A 16,857-nucleotide genomic window follows, 5' to 3' on the forward strand; every position below is an offset into this window, starting at 1 on the left:
ATACCATGTGTATTTTTTATTATTATTATTATTTATTATTATTATTATTATCTTATTTTAATTTTGCAATGGGGGGTGATTTGCACTTTTAGATTTTTTTTTCCATTTTTTCAGATTTTTTTAAACTTTTTTTACTTTTTTTAATATCTTTCAGGGAACTATAACCTGCGACTATCTGTTCGCTTGTACTATGTACAGCATTGCTGCATATAGTAAAAATCATAGTCTCCATTGAAGCCTGGCCACAGACAGGATTTCAAAGAAGCAATGTAAAGACAAACACAGAGGGCTTCAGTTAACCCCCTACTGTCATAGCAACTTGGAGTCACGTCATGGGCACGCCGATGAGCACTTAAAATGGTGCGCCTCCATGGTGGCGCATAATAAATCCAGCTGTCAGAATTTGACACTTGATTTAACAGGTTAAAATCATAGGCAGAGTTCCGATCCACCCACGATTGTTACTGGCAGATCCTGGTTGTAACACACAGCCATTATCTGCCAAGTATGGGACAAGCTCACCCTGTTAGTCCGCTCCATACACCCGCTTCCAACATGCAATGTACATGTACGGCGGATGTTGTAAGGGGATTAAATCAAACAACTATGATGCAATTGAAGTGTAGGATTGTACAAAAATAAGCAGTTTAACGCTTAGAAATTGCAACCATTTTTCTAAAAAGCCTCCTCATTTTAAGGGCTCAGAAGTAATTGATCAAATTAACATTCCCATAAATAAAATATTAATTTTTAATACTTTGTAGAGAATCCTTTGCAGGCAATGGCTGCCTAAACTACCACAACTTGGCACCGGAATTAACCAGCCAAGAAAGAAGTGAATCAATACCAAAATCACTATTAAATCTTAAATATTTTATTCTCAATAAATTCATTCAATAAATAGATAAACAAGAGAGCCACCTGGGTGGCACATGGTTCTAGAACTATTTTAAGGGGGCTTTACACGCTGCGACATCGCTAATGCAGAGTCGTTGGGGTCACGGAATTTGTGACGCACATCCGGCCGCATTAGCGATGTTGCTGCGTGTGACACCGATGAGCGATTTTGCATCGTTGCAAAAACATGCAAAATCGCTCATCGGTGACATGGGGTCCATTCTCGATTATCGTTACTGCAGCAGTAACGATGTAGTTCGTCGCTCCTGCGGCAGCACACATCGCTATGTGTGACGCCGCAGGAACGAGGAACCTCTCCTTACCTGCCTCCCGGCCGCTATGCGGAAGGAAGGAGGTGGGCGGGATGTTCCGGCCACTCATCTCCGCCCCTCCGCTTCTATTGGGCGGCCGCTCAGTGACGTCGCTGTGACGCCGCACGGACCGCCCCCTTAGAAAGGAGGCGGTTCGCCGGTCACAGCGACGTCGCCGGGCAGGTAAGTATGTGTGACGGGTCTGCGCGATGTTGTGCGGCACGGGCAGCGATTTGCCCGTGTCACACAACAGATGGGGGCGGGTACCCACGCTAGCGATATCTAGACCGATATCGCAGCGTGTAAAGTATCCTTTAGTCATCATATCTTATCCATTGTTCAACATAACAAAGAGTCTTGATAAAGCGAGTGGTGAAACGTACGTCAGGGGTGGCGGGACGCATGGCCAGGCAATTTATTTACTAATGTAAGTACTTCTCTATCCATGTTTGGTATGTAATTCTTTGCATTATTATATTGTTGTACTATTAAGTGGTCGTACATCGCAGTCGGTCAGGTGATCGAATCAGCATATGACACACTGGGGCAAATCGCCAGGTGGCGGTATGGATATGGTATCCCATGCTTATTGGTCCACCCCCAGCCTAAACATCCTCCCAGGATTGTCACATCTAATGCCCTAGATTAGTAATGGGAGGCATCTATGAGACCCCCCCCCCATTACTAATCTTTAAGTAAAGTAAATAAACACAAACAACGAAAAAATCCTTTATTTGAAATAAAAGACAAAAAGCACCCTCTTTCACCACTTTATTAACTCCCAAAACACCAACACCCCTGCCGGTAATACCCACGAGGTCTCACGATGATTCCAGCTCTGCTACATAACTGAAGGGACAGCACACGCTCATGGAACATGACAGCCCACTGTGAGGTTCAGGCAGAAACAGATCAACCATCATTGGTGACATCACTCACATTAATTGCACTCACAGCTGGAGGTTCCCACAGTCCTCCACCTGTAATCGCAGGGAACCTGACCCTAGTTGACCTCAATGAATCACTGAGTTCACAGACCTGCATCTCCTTGCTGAAAACTGCATTTTTTTGCCAAGAGATGCAGGTTTGGTGTTGAAATTTTTACACCATATTTTTGCAGCCAATCTACATCTCCTGGCAAAAAATATGCAACACTACCGCATGCGGTATGATGCGGTAGTGATGCATTTTGTTTTTTTTGCCAGAACGTGTAGATTGGGTGCAGCAATATGGTGTAAAAATTTCAGCACCAAATCTGCATCCCTTGGCAAAAAAAAATCCCCAAAACAGTTTTTGATGATATTGTTTGGGTGCACAGCAGAGCTAGGAAACTGAAGTAGCACATATTAAAATTAACTGTAATAGATAGCGGATGCCATGTCGCTTTTGCAGAGCCCCTAAAGTGGAAACCCAGTGGAACATGCAGGTGCTTCACAGACATTTATAAAATTGGACAGTGATAATTAAAAATTAAGTTTTTTTCCCAAAACTATTGTTTTAGCCCCAAAGTTTCATTTTCATAAAGCCAACAATAGAAAATGTGCCACATAATTTGTTGTCATAATTTTTCCTGAGTACAGGGATATCCCTTATGTGGTCAGAAACTCTTGGTTAGGCACACATCATGGCTAGGAAGGGAAAGAGCACCATTTGATTTCTGTAGAGCAAAACTGTCTGGAATTGATTGTGAATGTTATTTCGCATTTGGAGAGCTGCCAAGTTCCAAAACAGCAGATCCTCCCCACCCATAAAAGTGACACCATTTTGGAAACTACAAGGATTTTTTCTAGTGGTGTGGTGAGCATCTTGAACCCAATGGTGCTTCACAGATTTTTATAACATTGGCCCGTGAAAATGAAATATTATTTATTTTTCAACAGAAATTATCTGGAAGGCTCAAATTTTTAATTCTCACAAGAGTAACAGGAGAAAATCGGCCTCAAAATTTGTTACGCAATTTCTCCCGAGTATGTAAATATCCCAAATGTAATCAGAAACTACTTTTCAGGCACAGTGTAAAGCTCATAAGGGAAGGAGCGCCATATCAGAGTGCAGATTTCACTGAAATAGTTTTCGGGTGCAATGTGAGAGTGGCAGAGCCTCTGAAGTACCTGGACAGTAGAACCCCCCATAAGTGACTTTATTTTACTAACTACACCTCTCAATTAAATAATCTACTGTTGAAGTGAGCATATTGACACCACAAATGGTTTACAAAATGTAATTCCATTGGGCAGCAAGGAAAAATTAACTACATTTTTACTGCTAAAATGTTGTTTTAGCCTCAAATTTTACATTTTCACAAAAGGAAATAGATAAAACTGATCTCATAAATATTTCACAATTTCCTGGGATTTGGGAGGGGGAGGTTATGTCACGGGGTCAGGGCCCCATCTCACTCTTGTTCGCCAATCCGGATTTTCCCCCGAGCATGAAAGTCGAGAAATATCTCGGTTGGAGGAGAAGTCAAGATACACGATTTTTTCATATACTCAAGGGCACAGAGCTCCTTCCTCTGACTTGACTACCCCGGAGCAAAGAACCCCTTCCACATGGCTAGAATATCTCCAACTCCAGTCCTTTCTAAAAGACCAGCACAGAAAAAAGGTCTACTCATCTACGCCCACGCCATTTGAAAAACTCTTTCTCCATCAAGAACCTCCTGAACATACCCTCTCGCTAATTTATAAACTTATTACCCAAAGAGGTAACAGCCAGGGGCTCCATTTCCTTGAGAAGTGGCAAAAAGAGCTAAAAATGACTATCTCAGAGGTGGATTGGAGGAAAGCCTTTAAATTTACCCACAAATTTTCTATCACCTGTGCTTCGCAGGAAAAAAACTACAAAATCTTGTCACATTGGTACCGCTGTCCAGACACCCTTCATTCCATTTTCCCGTCTGTATCAGACAGGTTTTGGCATTGCGGTAGAGAGAGGGGCACTATGTTTATGGTGGAGCTGCGACGTTATCAGGACATTTTGGCTCTCTGTCTTCTCAGTATACAAGATAAGTGGCGACAATTTACTTGCGACCCCAGAGGTTGCTCTATTGTCGATCCTACCTGGATCCATCAAAGCGCAGGAAATTGAACTTAGCTCGCTTTTGTCTTTCAGCAGCGCGAACTCTGATCCCTAGGCATTAGAGATCCCCGGGAGTTCTGAGTATGACAGACTGGTTCGCAGAGATGACTATCATATCTAAAATGGAATACCTGACCGTGGAATTAAATGGCTCAACGGAAAAATTTGTCCGAGTCTGGAGCCCTTGGATACTGTTCTTGGACTCCCTCTCCTTCAGGTCTTTATTCGAGGCTGTGACTTATTCCATCATCTCGCTTGGTGGGGGAGTAGGGATAAAAATAAATCCTAGGCCGGACCCCTTGTATGCTTCCCTAAGTGAACGTGGGAATTAGCATCGAGCAAACTCTTTATGGAACCCTCTGATCCCTTTCTTTTCCCCGTCTCTTTTCTTTCTCCCTCCCCTTTCTTTCTTTCTCTTTAGATAGCCTCTTCTCGTTCTCTCTCTCTAGGCTCTTTGCCCTATCTCTTCTTCTGGTTTCTTTTACACTACCTGATAAAACAAAGCCACAGAGGCTTATTAGCTGATTTATCTTGTTCCTGTAGAGACCTACTACCTTTCACAGGGAATCATTCGTTATATGTGGTCTCATTAACTTTGTATTTGGTTATTGATTGCAACCATATAATTGATTTAAGTTGATATATGTCGATTATACATACTGTTATTTATCTTCTGTATTTTCTTGAAAGTTTAATAAAAAGAGATTAAACATAAATATTACACAATTTCTCATGAACGAGGACAATACTCCATATATTACTGTATAATACCATGGAAGGAAGAAGCTGTATTTCCTAGAATAGTTTGCAGACTTGCTGTACAAAGTACATAAGTGCCAGAAGAGCTGAAACTTCCTTCAAGGGATCCCAATTTTGAATATACACCACTCTGTGAAATTATCTATAGGTGTGGTAACAATTTTGACTCCATGGGTGTTTTCCAGAGGGAACCATTTGGATTTGTGAGCACAGATTTACCTGGATTTCTTTTGGGGGGAGACAGCCATAGCACATTTGCAGAGCCTTTGTGCAACCAGTAATGTGGAAAACCCCTATATTTCTCTATAAGCTTTTATTGGTGGTATTTTGGAGTACGAACATTTTATATCAAGTCACATTTATCCTGTGCATTACACTGGTTACTTACATCTGGGTTTCCATTTAAATCTACAAAATATGTTATTCAGTTGAAACCCCCTATGGGTCACTAATGAGGCATTAAAAATACTCTGGACTCTGTGTGGATTCTGATTAGCGGCGTCTGGCTTTTAAAAGAGTTTTCCACTACTTTTTCACCCGCTTGTTATAATATATCATAGCTCTTCAAAACAATACCTTTTGTTATACACTTGTATTGGATGTATAGCTTATATGAGCGCATCTCAGCAGAGATCACATAATACTGAATTGTTTTGCAGACTCTTCTTTCTCTTCTGTTATGTTCGATAATTCCTTTTTCAGCACATCAAACCAAATTAAAGGAAGATGTCACTGGGCTCCTAATGGTGGGTGTAGAGATTTTGTAGTGAATGACAGATGCCTGAGCATGGGCCCTGAGGACACAATAAGTCTGGCTATTGCCTCCTACAAGGGGGCTAGTAACAGCAGGGGCTGACACCTTTGCTAGTGAAGTGTTGTAATCTACATTTCAAAAGTAAAGGATTTAGGTAATCCAATCACTGTCATTGACAGCTGTAGAGCAGTAAAATTGTGCATATCAAACACATTGGCAGGGCCATACTGGCTATCTGGCAATTTCCAGATGGGCTGGTACCTACTCTGAACACTCTGAGACCTAGTATCTTCCAATATGTACAGCTGTGCAGGGTAGAGAATGGAGCGGACATGCTAAGTGCTGGCTAACAGACTACTGAAATGCATGATGGAACTTATAGTAAGCCTGTGGAGAGGAAGTGATGGATGTAAACATCAGAGCTGCAGCTGCAGAACCAAGTGATACTATCTGCATGATGAAAGGTTCATATTATTTTAACAGTATGGATGAATTTAGTGGCTCATAATAGCATGATTGATGGATAAAAAATAAAATGAGATAGGGTAGTGGAAAACTTCTTTAAGATGTGCACAAAAGAGATGCTCGACTGCACTCTTTTCCATGCCTAAAAAGATGGGCATGGCCGGATCATAGGTCAGAGAGAGTCCAAAAGGTTTTCCTCTGCCTCATTATAGGGAAACTTCCATTATAGTTCTGTCTAAATCACGTATTTCAAATATGTTTTTATTGGTATCATTTTCAGGCACATAATATTTTGTTATTGCTTTGTATTCCGATTTTTGGGATGCAGCATGAACAAAAAACAGAAATTCAGAAATAGGGGTTTTTTTGTTTGTTTTGTTTCTTTTATTCTGTTCACCATTTAATAAAAGTGAGGACATCTTTATTCTTCACGTCAGTACAATTACAATGATACCACATTTATATAGTGTTTTTATGTTTTGCCACATTTGCACAATAAAAATGTGTGTGTAGCAATATGGTGCGCCATATAGCACCATAATACAAATAGAACAGAACCCCTATACGTCTACAAATAAAATCACAGGCTTAACTAATACAGTAAAGACGCATAGAAGTAAAATGTACACCATATATTAAAGTCATGAAAAGAATCATTCACACCAGTGGAAGGAACAGATACTTTTTCCCATAATCTGGTCAAGAAGATCTCCAATGAAGATGAAGATAATGAAGAAAAGAGCACTTTTATTAATCTGCATTTCAGAGTTGAACAAATCTGCCTAATCTGTAATGTTATTGAAAATCCTTCATCTGAGACACAAACAGAACTTATTGTTAAAAAACCCACCTACAATAAGAGATGACTGATAAGTTGTAATAACAAATCATTGTCTCTTGATAAGAACAATATTCCTCATTTCCTCTATTTTGCACAATGCATAACAGTGTTTGCAGACTAGAAAATGAGTCTATAGTAGAAACTGAACGAAACAGGTCAAAATGTACAATTGCCTTCGTTGTCATGTAATGGACTTTTATTGTTTGCCCAGCTGTCTCCATTACACCCACTTTCCTTTACCGGCGATATTACATCTGTGACTGCAGTCATTTTGTCATGATCTCATTGTTTAGACTTTGCTTAGTTTCGCTTAGATCTGCACTTGTATTCCCAAAAGTCTTTCTGTAGTAAAGTAAAAAATGAAGGTATTGAAGCAATTTCACCATAAAGCCTATATATCTACTAAGCTATGCTAGAGCCATTATCCAGTAAATGTAATCTTGTGAAGAGACAGCAGGAAGGAAGATATAAAGACTCCTTCATAAAAGTTAATGTGTATTGCACATGTTAAATCCCAGTATGGAAGCAACTTTAAAGGGTCTTTTAACTTTCTCATATTTTTCTCTTGCAAAACATCAGGACGATGCAAGGATACTCTGTCTACCATTTCTGGTCCCACAACGCAAAACACTTATGGACGTAACGAAGGAGCTTGGATGAAAGATCCACTGGCAAAGGATGAGAAAATTTATGTAACTAACTACTACTATGGAAACACTTTAGTGGAATTTCGAAATCTGGACAACTTTAAACAAGGTAAAATTTAACCTGTTTGCCTTAAGGCCGCTTTACACACGGCGATTTATCGTGCGATCACATGTGCGATCGGACCGGCCCCCATCGTTTGTGCGTTATGGGCAATTTGTTGCCCGTGGCACACAAAGTCGTTTACCCCTGTCACAGGTACTTACCTACCGAACGACCTCGCTGTGGGCGGCGAACATCCTCTTCCTGAAGGGGGAGGGATGTTCGGCGTCACAGCGACGTCACACAGCAGCTGGCCAATAGAAGCGGAGGGACGGAGATGAGCGGGACGTAACATCCCGCCCACCTCCTTCCTTCCACATTGCCGGCGGCCGCAGGTAAGCTGCAGTTCATCGTTCCCGAGGTGTCACACGGAGCGATGTGTGCTGCCTTGAGAACAATGAACAACCGACACGCAGAGGGACGATCGATTTTTGAAATGAACGACGTGTCAACGAGCAACAATAAGGTGAGTATTTTTGCTCGTTCACAGTCGCTCGTAGCTGTCACACGCTACGATATGTCAAACTATGCCGGGTGTGCGTCACTAACGACGTGACCCCGACTACATATCGTTAGATATATCGTAGCGTATAATGGGCCCTTTACTCTGCTAGGATTACTTTATTACACACCTTTACCTAGAATTGATTTTCTGTGTAAATTTGACTTCAATATCAATGATGAGAACTTGATATGAAGAACATTCATCAGAAACCTCCAAACCAGTTCACCAAATTCCAGTCCTCACGGCTCTTCCAACAGATCATGTTTTCAGGATTTCCTTAGTATTGCACATGTGATGGAATTAATATCAAGGCATCAGATCTTGCCACAGGTTCTCTCACACGTGCAATACCAAGGAAATCCTGAAAACATGATCTGTTGGGGTCGCGAGTACTGGAGTTTGGGAAACACTGCTCTAAATGATTGCTGAATTTCATGGACAACGCCTCTGCTATAAAGGCCAATATGAAGATGGACAAAAACTCAGGTTACTCTCCTCCTATATTTTCACAATACTCTCTTATGAAAGTATAAATATAGGAGGGTTGTAATCTAGTTGTAATCTAGTAGGCCTACACTGCCTGCCAGTACTGACTGCGTGAAATACACTGGGGGCAGATTTTAACAAACTGTTTACAGAGTGTATCACCTATGTTATTTTTTAATAAGTAAAACAAGATTGTAAAACAATTTTTTGTAATCTGTATTTATCTTTTATTGTAATTTATTTTATTTTCTGCACTTGATTATGGAGACAGTCATAGCACCAAAGTTGGTATTTACAGAAATGGAGTAAAGATAACAATTGTTTGAAGTAATGATGGGCAAACTTGAACTGTAAAGTTCAGGGTCCGTACCGGATGCCTAATGTTTGTGCACGGACCCCAAACATGGAGATCTCAGGGATTTAAAAAAGAAAGAAAATAAGGAATAAAGCAGGACCATTATACTTACTGAGTCTCCCTCGAGGCTGTAACACTACTTCTAGGCCCGCTCATTAACTCTCATACATATTCACTGCTTCACCTAGACCGTGCCAATCGCCTGTGTGACAGCATCTGTGATTGATTGGAATAAAACACTGAGTCCCTATAGTAGTGTAAAAATAAATAAATAAATAAATTGGAGTAGGTTGCCCCATATTGTGATACCCAGCACAGAAAACACATACGGCTACAAGCTGCAGCCCCCAGCCATGTGCTTATCTTGGTTGTGTATCAAAAAAAGAGGGACCCTACATGGCTTTTTTTAAATTACTTTAACAAATCATTAAAAAAGTGGTGTGCGGTTCCCCTCAATCCAGCCATGATAAAGCCGACAGCTGGGGGCTGGTATTCTCAGGCTGGGGAGGCCAATGGTCTTTGCCCCATCCAGCCTAAAAATTTCAGCCTGCAGCCACCCACAATTGTTGCATCTATTAGATGTGACAATTCCGGCGCTTTACCTGACACATCTTGATTGCCGTGGTTCGGCGGCAATTGGGGTAATATAAAGGGTTAATGACAGCCCACAGCTGCCACTATGGATCTATGAGACTCACCCATTGCTAGAGATGAGCAAACCGGTCGTGGTTCGGCTCGAGTTCGGTTCATCGAACGGAGGTCTCGTTCGAGTTCAGTTCGACGAACCGAACTCAAACCGCATAGGAAACAATGGCAGGCAATCACAAACACATAAAAACACCTAGAAAACACCCTCAAAAGGTGTCCAAAAGGTGACAAACAACTCACAACACAACACAAACACATGGGAAAGTAACAAGGACATATACTCATGCGAAAACAAAAGAGCTGGACAAGGAAAAAGAGGAGGAGACACAGATATAGGCATGGCACGCCCTTCTAAAATCATGTAAAACACCGCAAGGTGACTCCAAGCGGAGTCTCCCTTTTTTCCAAAAATTGGGCCACACACACACACCCACCCCTTCAGTGGCAGCAGTTGTACCCCAGTTGTACACTTCACAGCTAGATTTGCATGAAGCACATTCAAAAATACGCCATACTTAACCGTTCCCAGGATGACCCTGGGGTAGGTAGCAAAGTCTTTGCTGAACCATGACTTGTTCATCTTGGCTCCTTTTAAAAAACACAGCAAGCAAGGGTTACTCCAAGCGGAGTCTCCCTTTTTTCCAAAAATTGGGCCCCACACACACACACCCCTTCAGTGGCAGCACTTGTGCCCCAGTTGTACACTTCACAGCTAGATTTGCATCAAGCACATTCAAAAATACGCCATTCTTAACCGTCCCCAGGATGACACCGGGGTAGGTAGCAAAGTCTTTCCTGATCCCAGCTCTGTTCATCTTGGCTCCTTTTTAAAAACACTGTAAGCAAGGGTTACTCCAAGCGGAGTCTCCCTTTTTTCCAAAAATTGGGCCCCACAGACACCCCATCAGTGGCAGCACTTGTACCCTGGTTGCAAACAGGATGTTTTGATTTGCATCAAGCATATTCAAAAATACGCCATCCTTAACCATCCCCAGGATGACACCGGGGTAGGTAGCTAAGTCTTTCCTGATCCCAGCTCTGTTCATCTTGGCTCCTTTTTAAAAACACTGTAAGCAAGGGTTACTCCAAGCGGACAGTCCCTTTTTTCCAAAAATTGGGCCCCACACACACCCACCCCTTCAGTGGCAGCACTTGTGCCCCAGTTGTACACTTCACAGCTAGATTTGCATCAAGCACATTCAAAAATACGCCATACTTAACCGTTCCCAGGATGACCCCGGGGTAGGTAGCAAAGTCTTTGCTGAACCATGACTTGGTCATCTTGGCTCCTTTTAAAAAACACAGCAAGCAAGGGTTACTCCAAGCGGAGTCTCCCTTTTTTCCAAAAATTGGGCCCCACACACACCCACCCCTTCAGTGGCAGCACTTGTGCCCCAGTTGTACACTTCACAGCTAGATTTGCATCAAGCACATTCAAAAATACGCCATTCTTAACCGTCCCCAGGATGACACCGAAGTAGGTAGCAAAGTCTTTGCTGAACCATGACTTGTTCATCTTGGCTCCTTTTTAAAAACACGGCAAGCAAGGGTTACTCCAAGCGGAGTCTCCCTTTTTTCCAAAAATTGGGCCCCACAGACACTAACCCCTTCAGTGGCAGCAGTTGTGCCCCAGTTGTACACTTCACAGCTAGATTTGCATCAAGCACATACAAAAATACGCCATCCTTAACCGTCCCCAGGATGACACCGGGGTAGGTAGCTAAGTCTTTCCTGATCCCAGCTTTGTTCATCTTGGCTCCTTTTTAAAAATACAGCAAGCAAGGGTTACTCCAAGCGGAGTCTCCCTTTTTTCCAAAAATTGGGCCACACAGACACCCCATCAGTGGCAGCACTTGTGCCCTAGTTGCAAACAGGATGTTTTGATTTGCATCAAGCACATTCCAAATCCACAAGCATTTACTCTCCCCAGGATGACACAGGGGTAGTAAATTCCTTGTGGATCCATGACTTGTTCATTTTGATGAACGTTAGTCTGTCCACATTGTCACTGGACAGACGCGTGCGCTTATCTGTCAGCACACACCCAGCAGCACTGAAGACACGTTCAGAGACAACGCTGGCAGCTGGACACGACAAAATCTCCAAGGCGTAAGTTGAAAGTTCTGGCCATTTTTCAAGATTTGAAGCCCAAAATGAGCAAGGCTCCATTTGCAAAGTCATGGCATCAATGTTCATTTGGAGATACTCCTGTATCATCCTTTCCAGCCGTTGACTATGTGTCAGACTTGTTGTCTCTGGTGGCCTTGCAAAGGACGGTCTAAAAAAATTATGAAAAGATTCCATAAAATTGCTGTTACCAGCACCAGATACGGTGCTACTGGTACGGGTAGACTGTTGAAGATGACGAGACCGTCCCATGTTTGTCAAGTTACAACTGGGAGATTCACTCCCTGCACCTGCACGGTTGTTTGGTGGAAAAGCCGAGCTAAGATCGAGTAACAGCTTCTGCTGATACTCCTGCATACGTGCATCCCTTTCTATGGCTGGAATTATGTCACAAAATTTGGACTTGTACCGGAGATCTAATAGTGTGGCAAGCCAGTAGTCATCATCACTTCTAATTTTGACAATACGAGGGTCATGTTGGAGGTAGTGCAGCAAGAAGGCGCTCATGTGTCTTGCACAGCCATGCGGACCAAGTCCACGCTGTGTTTGTGGCATAGAGGTGCTAACTGTTCTTTCTTCCTCTGACATCTCCCCCCAACCTCTTTCAACAGAAATTTGACCAAGGTCTCCCTCATCCGCTGAGTCTTCCATGTCCATGGACAGTTCGCCTCCATTTCTTCATGTTCTCTTGCACCTTCCTCAACATTTCGCCTGCTACCATGCGCCCTTGTTGATCCCTGTCCCCCATGGTCCCATGCCTGCCGCGTTGGTGATGATGAACGTCTGGACCTTGGTGATGTTGTTGTGTCTTGCGCATATGAATCCTCCTGTAGTTCCTCCCCTTCCTGTTGTCTCACCCCCTGACTCCGAATAGTGTTTAGCGTGTGCTCCAGCATGTAAATGACTGGAATTGTCATGCTGATAATGGCATTGTCAGCGCTAAACATATTCGTCGCCATGTCGAAACTGTGCAGATGGGTGCATAGGTCCTTGATCTGAGACCACTCCATCAGGGTGATCTGCCCCACCTCTGCATCTTGTTGGCCCAGGCTATACGTCATGACGTATTGCACCAGGGCTCGACGGTGCTGCCACAGTCGCTGTAACATGTGGAGAGTCGAATTCCAGCGTGTCGCCACATCGCATTTCAGGCGATGAACCGGCAGGCCGAAAGACTTCTGGAGCGATGCAAGTCACTCAGCTGCGGCGGTTGAACGGCAGAAATGAGCAGACAGTTTTCGTGCCCTGGTCAGAAGGCCATCTAGGCCGGGATAGTGTGTTAAAAATTGCTGGACAACAAGGTTCAACACGTGAGCCATACAAGGCACGTGTGTCACCTTGCCCAGGAGAAGGGCCGCACCCAGGTTTGCAGCATTGTCGCACACGGCCTTACCAGGCTGCAGGTTGAGTGGAGACAACCATTTATTAAACTCAGTCTCCAGAGCTGCCCACAACTCAGCCGCTGTGTGACTCCTATTTCCAAGACATGTCAAGCTAAAGACCGCCTGATGCCGTTGCGCTCTGCTGCCAGCATAGTAATGAGGGGTGCGTGATTCCTTCTGCGCAGTGCGAACGCTGGTGGCCTGACCAGGCAGGCTTGGGGCGGAGGTGGAGGACCCAGGTGAGGTGGAGGAGGCAGAAGCAGTGGGGAACTTGGACAGACAGAGGATTGAAACACAAGTCGTGGGGACGGCAAGACTTGTGCAGCAGACCCTTCACCATCTATCACCATAGTTACCCAGTGCCCAGTCAGCGACATGTAACGTCCCTGTCCATGCTTACTGGTCCAAGTATCGGTGGTGAAATGCACCCGTTGACACACAGTGTTTCTCAAGGAAGCGGTGATGTTGTGTGCGACATGCTGGTGTAGCGCAGGCACACCTTTCTTAGAGAAGTAGTGGCGACTGGGCATCTGGTACTGGGGCACAGCGACAGACATAAGGTCTCTAAAATCCTGTGTGTCCACCAGGCAGAAAGGCAGCATTTCGGTAGCCAAGAGCTTACAGAGGGATAAAGTCAACCTCTTAGCTTTGTCATGGGTCACAGGAAATGGCCTTTTATTTGACCACATCTGAGGGACAGAGATCTGGCTGCTGTGTGTAGACGGTGTTGAGTAGGGTGTCCCTGGAAAAATGCAGCTTTGTGAGGAAAGTGCAGGCGTAGACATGATGTCGCCTTCATCCAACGTTGGTGCTATTGATGTCTGAGAGAGCTGTACACATGTACTTGTTTCCCCCTCCAAACCAACTGACGACCTACCAAGCAAACTGCCTGTTGCGGTTACAGTGGTGGAAGTTGTGCGTGGAAAACCAGGTGTGACAGCTGTCCCCACAGTCCTAGAAGATGAAGAGCGTGCGGATGCACTAGAAGGGGCAGGCGGTGGATGGTTCACTCCGCTAGGCCGCATTGCAGCACGGTGAGCTTCCCACCGGGACATATGATATTTATTCATGTGACGATTCATGGAAGAAGTTGTCAAACTGCTGAGGTTTTGCCCTCTACTAACAGAATCATGACAAATTTTACAGATCACATAATTTGGGCGATCTTTTGCTATGTCAAAAAAGGACCAGGCTAGGCAAGGCTTAGAGGGCATGCGACCTGCTGATCCACCCCGACTAGTGCTCAGAGGCACAGTGGTGGCTGAGGATGCAGTTGTAGACGTGCTACCAGTACTCCTACTCTGTCTAGGAAGGCGCAAGGTAACTTCGTCGTCAGTTGCATCCTCCTCCACCGTCTCTGTTGACCTCCTCGAGGGCCTGACTGTGGGTTGACAGTAGGTGAGATCTAGAACTTCCTCATCAATTGTTGTGTTTGCACTCCCCTCACCCTCAGACCGAGCCTCTTCTTGCCCTGACCGAATATTTAAGTTGTCATCCCAATCTGGTATCTGCGTCTCATCGTCATCAGTATGTTCCTCATTGTCTATAACAACAGGTGTTACAGTTTGTGAAAAAGGGTCAACATTATGCTCAGAAACTTGGTCCTCACGGCCTGAATCAGAGTCACAAAGGTTCTGGGCATCACTGCAGACCATTTCCTTGTCTGTACTCACTGTAGCTTGGGAGCAGACCTCTGATTCCCAGGCTATAGTGTGACTGAACAGCTCTGCAGACTCAGCCATCTCAGTTCCACCATACTGTGCAGGGCGGATGGAGACTTCAGAGCTGGGAGAAAGAAAGTTTGATTGGGATGACAACTCGGAGGACTGGTGTTTTTTGGATGCGGTAGTTGAGGTGGCGGAGAGGGCACTTGTTGGACCACTTGAGATCCATTCAAGCATTTTCCTTTTTTGGCCATCATCTACCTTTGTTCCAGTTGTTCGTGTCCGTAAAAAAGGGAGCACATCGGATTGTCCACGGTAAGTAGTAGACATCTTACTTTTGCTGGAAGATGGTCTATCTTCAGCAGATGTTAATGGAGCTTTGCCACCTTCCCCACGGACAAACCCTTTTTTTCCTTTTCCAACATGCCTCTTCCCCTTTCCACCAGCATCTATCATTTTGCCACTCATTTTGATTGCGACAAGATTGTGCACTTAAAATGTGGTAGTAAAAATTGAGAGATGGTGTAGATTGCAGCGGTGGTCTATCTTTATTAACAGCAGAATAAACAACAATAATTATCCCTGACAATGCAACTTCGGCCCTTAAACTGGCAGCAGCGTTTGCTAGTATAATGGCTTAGTAACAATGAGTTTGAGTGTGCAATGCAGGCAGATGTGCTGCAAATATCTTTGCACTAGTGGGACAATACAGAAGTCCTACAGCCACATTTAGGATGCCACTAAGTTCACTCAGTGTTTGCTAGTATAATGGCTTAGTAACAATGAGTTTGAGTGTGCAAAGGGCAGGAGGGTACAGTGGCAGGGTTGTGGGTCTCTGGGTAGAGGAAAGGAAGCCTGCCTTTCTATCCCTCCTAATGGGGAAATGCTGCGAGGAAATCCCTGACCTTGGCTACACAGACGCTGTCATCTTGTGTAGCTGTTAAACTCTGTTTTCACGGACCTGTCACCTATGGCTCTGACCCTGCCGGTATTAGCCCTTAAAAAGGACTGATAGAAAGTGCTATCCCTATTCTGTACAGCGCTGTGTATAGAGCGTACACAGCAGTATCGGAGATAGGCACTGCGCCAGCGGTGACTGACACCAAGGACACAGAAGAGATAATGGCGTCCGGACGGGCAGATACTCGTTTTTATAATGCAGGGACATGTGACATGGACATCCTATCACACATGCCGTTGCTTCTCTGGCTAAAAGTACACTTAGCTGTGTGTGTGTCTGGGATTGGCTGACATGCTGGCCCGCCCCACTACACGCGCGCTTAGGGAAGGAAGATAAGGAAAAAAAAAAAAAATGGCGATCGCGATTATCCATACAGCAGTGATCTGAATGCGCTGTTCCCGCACACTATACACTGAAATTTCATAACAGTGTGAGTCACAGAGTGACTTACACTATTACAGCGGAAGGCCAGCTAGTAATTAGCTTGTCTTTTTGCTGCTAGAACCGTTCTCGAACGTATCTAGAACTATCGAGCTTTAGCAAAAAGCTCGAGTTCTAGTTCTATCTAGAACAGCCCCCAAAAATCACTCGAGCCGCGAACTGGAGAACCTCGAACCGCGCTCAACTCTACCCATTACTAATACTGTAAATAAAAAGAAAATACAAATATCCAAAAAATCTTTTATTTGAAAAAAATAAACTTAAAAAAACCCACCCTCTGTCTTCAATCTATTAATCCCAAACACCCAATTCCGATGGAATACACACGAGGTCCCGTGATGATGATGGCTCTGCTACATACTGAAGTTGCAGCGCACAATGTGCGGGAGCATATTACAGAACATGACTGCAAGCTGCAGCTTCAGGCAAAGAC

The 16,857-nt window shown here is 44.1% G+C and overlaps 1 protein-coding gene across 2 annotated transcripts in view; it reads left to right on the plus strand.

The window, feature by feature from the left end:
* OLFML2B (olfactomedin like 2B) overlaps positions 1 to 16,857 on the plus strand; it is a 659,606-nt gene that overhangs the window by 575,985 nt on the left and 66,764 nt on the right. For both annotated transcript variants that reach the window (XM_075321982.1, XM_075321983.1), the window contains one exon: positions 7,688 to 7,864. In XM_075321982.1, coding sequence (XP_075178097.1) covers positions 7,688 to 7,864 — 177 coding nt within the window. The remainder of the gene's footprint in view (positions 1 to 7,687; positions 7,865 to 16,857) is intronic.

The sequence above is a fragment of the Anomaloglossus baeobatrachus genome, chromosome 8, assembly GCF_048569485.1.
Source record: "Anomaloglossus baeobatrachus isolate aAnoBae1 chromosome 8, aAnoBae1.hap1, whole genome shotgun sequence".
In the NCBI taxonomy this organism is placed as follows: Eukaryota; Metazoa; Chordata; class Amphibia; order Anura; family Aromobatidae; genus Anomaloglossus; species Anomaloglossus baeobatrachus.